At 31.9% G+C, this 7,595-nt stretch overlaps 1 protein-coding gene across 1 annotated transcript; it reads left to right on the top strand.

Moving 5' to 3' along the window:
- Window positions 1-4,325: 4,325 nt before the first annotated feature.
- Window positions 4,326-7,170, top strand: BNAA06G21620D. Its single transcript, XM_013787397.3, has 4 exons — window positions 4,326-4,858; window positions 4,936-5,030; window positions 5,143-6,177; window positions 6,261-7,170. The coding sequence occupies exons 1-4, from the start codon at window positions 4,642-4,644 to the stop codon at window positions 7,029-7,031; spliced, it is 2,118 nt and encodes a 705-aa protein (XP_013642851.1). The 5' UTR covers window positions 4,326-4,641; the 3' UTR covers window positions 7,032-7,170.
- The last annotated feature ends 425 nt before the right edge of the window (window positions 7,171-7,595 follow it).

The following is a 7,595-nucleotide window of genomic DNA, read 5'->3' as shown; positions in this document are numbered from 1 at the left end:
TTTTTGAACTTTCACTGCTAGCTTAATTTTTTGACTTTATGTACATACAATCTAAGGAAGGATAATTACACGTATCCGTATGAGTGTAACCAATATGATATTGGCAACAAATTCGAAAATGATATACGTCACACTTATTAACACTATTAGTTTTATTAGTCATAATCATACGAGTGATAACCATACGTACAACGGTCACTGTGATCCCATTTTACAAACTATTTATACAAAATTACAAATAGTTTGTAAAATGGTGGAAAGAACATGGCGTACTTTTTTAATGGTTAGTGGATGGTATTAATGTGGGAGAAAGGAAGTCAAATGAAAGTTAGGATAAAATTTGAAAGGAGGGTCAAGACGTCATGGTTTGAAACATGAGAGTCACGGTTGAAGATCCCCGTTGTTCGGTAACCCCGCCATGGAGTTTGTGTACGAATCTTATTGTAGTTTGAGCTTTTCAGTAGTTTTAAAATTACTTGTTTTTGAGGAACAATTTTATATCCAAGTAGTGTTATTGTTGTGTCTTACACAGATTGTAACTATACAATATCTTATTATTATTCGAATACTCTTCATGCCATATCGTTATCATCGTAGGTCTTATTCTCTATATTGTAAAACAAGACTACACAATAGTTTTCAAAAATGGTACACTAGAAAATATGAATTAAGCTCCACAATATGCAAGTTCTTGTAGACTACGGTCTTTGTTTTTTTTTTTAGATTACGATCTTGTTTGAATTTGATCACGATTGTTACAGGTCATATTGATAGTGATAGTGATAACGATGAGAAATATATAGCATCACCATTTGTCTAGTTGTAAGAAAGTTCACTCCAGTGGCTTTATTTTATTGACAAAGTTCTCAAACTTTTATATGTGATTTTAATAAGCTTCAGTCATCATAAACGTCTTCAATAGCAAAAGAACATTTCTCAATTCTTGATTAACAAAATCCCTAGTTATTCCATGTCTAATCACCAAATTGATTTTGAAAAAAATAATAATGATGACATGAAATATTAATAATGATAACATGGTTTGATGTTCATTGCGAGTCTGTGACAAACACATTTACATTTTATGTTGATTTATATTTTTGGTAAATTTTTTAAAATATGGTAATATCTCATAAATCATCATTAATATAAAAATAAATAAAATAATAGTAGAACCAGAAATATAATAATAAATTATAATTTTCAAAATATTATTTAACTATATTTTTATAATTATATATTTTTCATTACTAAAACATTTCTTCAAAATTTTATGCAATTTTTTAAACTGTAATATTCTAATCCTAATACTATTAGTTTCTTTCTAATATCTTCAAAATTTTAAAATATTATTTAGTATTAGGTTTAAATAATTATACCTAACAAAATTTTCTTTTAATTCTGAAGAATTTGATTTAATATATTTTAACCAAAAGAATAGATAAAAACTCTTTTCAAGATTATAATTTAAAATATATACATACTTATTATTAACTATAAATTTAATTAAATTTTTTTTATTTTATATTTATTTTTACATATAATTAAATTTAAATTTAAAATTAAATTGTATGAAAATAATAAAATCTAAAAGTTAACTAAATTTTATGCTTATATATTATTTAAATTTTAAATTTTTATTTTCTGCACATGATGCAGAAAAACGCCTTGTAAAAAAAATCTATCTTCTTTTAACAGTAACTATGAAAAAAAAATCCTTTATTTTTTTGATTCATTATCACTTTTGACACTGGTATAACATCAAACTTCAACAATAGGTTTTAGCAGGTAAATATAGATCATAACATCTTCTTTTTATAGATCATATCGTATCTGATCATTAATAAACATTTTAAAAATTTGCTATCTCCTAACAACTATTTACGAAGGCATCTCAGTAAAAGAAAAATGACATAATTTTTGAAAAATGTGACATGTCATTAATGTAACTGTGACATGTCATTAATAAAAATTTATATTCGCAAAGTTTCTTAAATGTAGTAATGAATATTAACTCCTATATCACCATTAATGTAAATTTTATATATAAATATTTATTTTTGTATTGAAATATATTAAAAAATAATAATTCATATGTCATCATTAAAATAATATATATATATATATATATATCACATGAATAAAAAAACATAATTACAAATATAATTTATACACCAATTTGTATATTATATTTTGTACAAATATATACATCTTATTAAAATTAATTGTAAGTGTACATCAACAAATAAACTAGCAAGAAATAAAAAAGCTGCTTATCAACCTTACATCCACAAATTGAAGCCCTCATTTGGGACATGAAAAATATGAAATATCTCAGATAATTTCATGTGATTTTTGCAATATATTATTTTCAGTTTGTCAAGATAGTTTTGAAATATGAAAAATGGTATGCTTTTGCATAATGAGAAAATACAAAGACAGACAAAGATTTTCACATTTCTTGAACTAAAGCACATCCCCATGATTCAATACACAAAAGCAGATAATCTAGCACGACATGTGAGGAGTCAACAACCTTACTTTGTCCATATAAATACAGAGTCCCTAGTTTGGTCATCAAAATCTTAATAGAATTTGTTTATGTTGATGAGAAAGAAAAAATAATAATCAAATAATTTTTTTGATAGTTATATAATTAAAATTTTATTTAAATTTATCAGTTCATTAAGTTAATAAATGATTCTTACAAATTAACATATTTTACTAAAATAAAAATCCAAAATTTATTAGAATTTATATATTTAAATATAGACTATTTAAAATATGTGATAAGATATATATTTAAAATAAATAATCATAAAATAAAATATTATATAAATAATTTTTTTATATATAAAATGTACTTTTAACTCTTTTGAAATTTAATAAAATCAGACTAAAATAGCTAAAGCAAATAGAAAGAAATAAGACTACAAAAATAAGTTTATGGTTCTATCTTTTTTTCAAACTGAAGAGGTTAAATTTTTAAAAGAATAATATCCAAATAGAAACTAAAAGTTTGTTTTAAAACAAATGTATGTTGTATTAAACAATTATTTATGCGAATGGTGCATAAAAACTTCTAATTTTCCATAAATAAAATGGTTTAATTTTTTCGTGGTAGTTCCACATATTTTAAAGTTCATTATATAATTTACGGTATCGAGTTCAGTATGTTGTGTACATCATAAAGTATTAAAACTGATATCGATAATACGTTTTTTTTTTAAGAAACAATTCGACCGAGTTTACAAAAAAAAGAAACAATTCGACCTTACTTCTTACATGCTTTGTAGTTATAGTGACGTTATGTGGGTTTTTTTTTTTTTTTGCTTTAAACGTTATGTGGCTTTCCCTTTCAAATTATAAAGTAGACAGTATGCATGAAAGCTTCTCCCTTTCTCCAAAACTAAACAACTATAATTTCTTCTTGAATTTACAATAGAATAAGTGTATACTGCTACACACGATTGGACAAGCTTCTTATTCCTCAAGAAAATAGCTTGATATTAGGACATCTCCAACCCTACTCCATTTTCAACTCCAAACATTATTATGGAGTAAAATCTTCTCCAATCCCACTCCATTTTCAACTCCAAAATGGAGTAATGGTTAGGGTTACTCCATTTATGGAGTAATCTTACTCATTACTCCATTTTGGAGTTGAACTTTTTTTATTTATAAAATGGTCCTTTAAATCTTTAATGTTTTTATTTTTTACTTAAATAATATTTAAAATGATACATTAACATGAAAATAGTATAAGATTTTAATAATAAAATATTTTTTAATGATTTTTTGTACTTTTTAATAATAAATATTTAATTCAAATAATTTATATTTTAATTATTTATCGTAAACATAAAATAGTTGGGGTTAATTGTTAAATTTTTATAAGTATAAGATTTTATTTGCAATTATTAATAAAATAAAAATGAAATCATTTAAGAAATATTATTTTTGGAGTAAAAAATGGAGTAATACATTGGAGTAAAACCTTACTCCATTTTGGTGTTGCACCATTTTAGAGTAAAAAATGGAGTAATACATTGGAGATGCTCTTAGTACCAAAAAAAGAAAATAGCTTGATATGTCTTTTTCGAACAGATATACATAGACACAAAAATCTTAGAATCTAAATCAAACTGAAAAAATATAAACAAATACACAGAGTATGTTACATTGTGTGATATCGACAGAATACCAAGCGTATATATTTTATAGAAGCCAGAGCTAAAGCCAAAGCCAGCAGGCCCCCACTATTTTGCCCTTTTCTAACCAAAAACATTATTCTTATTGTAATCACATAGAGCCCATTTGTTCATCATTTTGATTTTCAAAATTTTAATTGATTTTACATTTGACGAACTTGTTCCAAGTTTAAAAAGCCTACGAAACCAAAAACAAATAGCTGGAGAAAGAGAGAGACACCCACCCTATGGAAATGTATACAAACAGAGATAGTTTTATTTGTTTATACGGTCTCGTGGATCCACTTTCTCTCTCAATGATAACATTATTTTAACATAGAGCTTATATAAAAACCATTTCCCCCACTCCTCCTCCTTCCTCCTCAAGTCACAAAATAATCCAACATACAGCTAACAGAGCCAAGTCCTTAAACCGGAAAAGAAAACAAAAATGGGAAGAGATTGGTCTTGGCTCGGCGGAGGAGGGAAGAAGAAACCTTCAAGCAAGTCAAAGAAAGACATCAACACGCCACCGCCGCCACCTCCGTCTTCATCTCCAGCCGGCAATACTGCAACGGCGGCGGGATGCATGAGTGCTGTGTTTAACATATTCGATTTACAACATTTACAGTTCCCCATTAACCACCACCATCTTCATCTTCCCAAAGGTGCCATCTCTTTTTCACTCTTCACTTCTTAGTCTCTAAGTTCATTGCTTGATTTTCTGTTAAAAAATCAACTACAGGCGTCGATGCGCCGAGAAACAGCTTGGAATCAATGGAGGAGGAGGAGGAAACTCCATGTTCACCGACCAGGAAAGATGGAAATTTAAATATCTCTGTAAGTGACTAATTTTTTTAAAAAAATAACACTCTGTTTTGTTATCTTCTTGGGTTCCCCAAAAGCCTCCTCCTTTATTTCTAATACTCATGACCTTAATCATAACTTGCAGATGGGTATTAAAATCAAGACCAAACCACAAATAAGATCATCAACATCGTCACTTGCCGCCACTGAATCATACTCTCCCAGTGTGAAGACACCAACTTTGGTCGCTAGGCTCATGGGTCTTGATCTTGTTCCGGAAAATTACAGATCATCTCCTACTCCATCTTCTTCTTCCTTAAATGATCTCAAGACAGCAGCAAGATCTTCACACACCAACAGACACAGACATTACTCTCTCCAAAGAAACTCTGTCGACGGAGGCACACGATCTCTTCCCGAGACACCGAGGATTTCGCTCGGAAGGAGATCAGTCGACGTCAACTGTTACGAACACCAACGTTCTTCACTTCATCTCAAAGACAACAACAATAACAACTTGTCGTCTGAAAGAGAGCTTGGTGTTAACAATGTCAGGTGCACGAGGGTCAAAGAGATGAAGATACATGAAGATAAAGAGAACCGGAGCCCACGTGATTACGCAAGGCAGATAGTGATGCAGTTGAAGGAGAACGTTAGCCGGAGAAGAAGAATGGGAACTGATATCACCAACAAAGAGCAACAACCAAGAGAGACCCATGAGCCCAAGAAAGCTTCTAAGATCACAATCACCACACATAGTAGTACATCATCCCCGAGATTAGGACAAACGGAAACCCCCAAAACCAAACCAGCCTCATCACTTCAGACAAATAGCGTTTCTCCCAAGACTATGGAGTCAACAGTGAAGGCTCAAGAGAAGACCAGGCTACCAACAGTGCAAGAAGAGGCACATGGATGCAAAAGACAGAGCAAGTCTGTAAAGAAATGCAAGAAACAGGAGAACTTCAAGTCGAGACTAGTGAAGCCTCCACAGACAATGCAGGAGGAGCCGTTTGTTAGATCACCATCAACAAGTAACAACAACAACAACAAAAGCAATAATCTTCTTCTTAGTCAAGGAGACAAGTCGTCTCTCTCCATTAATGATCTCGTCAGCTTCACTAGCGTCCCCTCTCTTCACACCATCATCAAGAAGAAAGATTCATCACCTCACAAATCGGTAATCAAAGCCTCTCCACATCCTTTCTAGACATTTACTGTTTTCTAAAGTTTCAAATTTTTTTTATTAATATATATTTGTAGTCAAAGTTACAAGTGGATGCGTCATCATCACAATCATCGAGAAACAGAGCATCAACAGAGCATCCTCGTTTTCAGAGCCAATCATCATCATCATCATCCCTAACACCAATCGCCGGCGGCGAGTTAGAGTACATCACAAGAACCCTAAGACGAACCGGAATCGACAGAGACACACCAATCTCATACGCCAAATGGTTCTCTCCTTCGCACCCACTCGATCCATCGATCTTCTACTTCCTCGAGCATTTCGCGATCACGTCGAGTAGACCTAGAAACTCGCCGGAAGGTCTCTCTCTCCGATGCAATCGAAAGCTACTGTTCCATCTAATCGACGAGATCCTCGCCGATATCTTAAAGCCGCACATTAACCTGAAACCGTGGGTTTGCCGTTACCCGATTCGATCACGGAGGAGTCTTAAAGGATCGGTGCTGATCGACGAATTGAGTCGGCGAATCGAGAAGTTTCCGTTAGCCGAGTGTTTGGTTCTCGAGGATATCGATTCTCTAGTCGCCGGAGATTTCCCGGAGACGGCGGTTCAGTCGGAGTTAGCGTTCGAGGAGGAAGGCGAAGGGATCGTCGCGGAGATCGAGAGAGGAATCCTCGAAGCCCTCGTGACTGAAACGACGACGGATTGCTACGACACGTGGATCAAAACGGCGCCAGTCAAGAGGAACGATGATGTCAGTGGCACGTGGGGAGTTCACGTGACGAGATACCCTTCAAACGCTGGGTCCCACCACGACTCGTGGTTGAGGCATCCACGTGGATAGAAAGTGTTCGACATACATGGCTGCCATTTTTATTGGCTTTTTTTTTGTATAGAGTATAGACCCCCTTTTATTTTGATTATGTTAAGTTTTTTTGTAGCCGTTATAAATAACTAAATATATAAAATAATGTTTTTTCAAATGTGGAGTAGTATGGTGCTCTGTTGGATAGATCTGTCAGATGTTTATGTCCCCCGTGTATTCCAACATCCCATGGGGTTTGCATATGCTGTGGTAGACTAATGAATAGTATTATTCATGTGTGTTTTGAATATTTTTTATTTTATCTTGTTGCCTATTTAGTTTTATTTTTTATTTTGTAAGGAAAACATTTTTTGGGTCAAAGTAGGGAAAACTTTCAAATATCAATGTTTTAATATAACTTTCCATTCGCTCAGTTTGATGATAACTAATCAAGGGGTCTAGGATCAATCATATCGTAGCTAGATTCGTATATATAGGTTTGAAAATAGTGTACAGTCTAAGAACACGAAGACATCTCCAACTCTACTCTATTTTTCACACTAAAGTTAAAAAATGTTTCAATAGTACTCTATGTTTCATTCT

The sequence above is a fragment of the Brassica napus genome, chromosome A6, assembly GCF_020379485.1.
Source record: "Brassica napus cultivar Da-Ae chromosome A6, Da-Ae, whole genome shotgun sequence".
Taxonomy (NCBI): Eukaryota; Viridiplantae; Streptophyta; class Magnoliopsida; order Brassicales; family Brassicaceae; genus Brassica; species Brassica napus.
The sequence above is the reverse complement of the archived record's forward strand: the minus strand, read 5'-3'. Positions and strand labels throughout refer to the sequence as shown.

Coding starts and splice junctions, on each gene's coding strand:
- BNAA06G21620D (XM_013787397.3), top strand. CDS start 4,642: ATGGGAAGAGATTGGTCTTGGCTCGGCGGAGGAGGGAAGAAGAAACCT. Junction 4,859..4,935: donor CCATCTTCATCTTCCCAAAG/GTGCCATCTCTT, acceptor AATCAACTACAG/GCGTCGATGCGCCGAGAAAC. Junction 6,178..6,260: donor ATTCATCACCTCACAAATCG/GTAATCAAAGCC, acceptor ATATATTTGTAG/TCAAAGTTACAAGTGGATGC.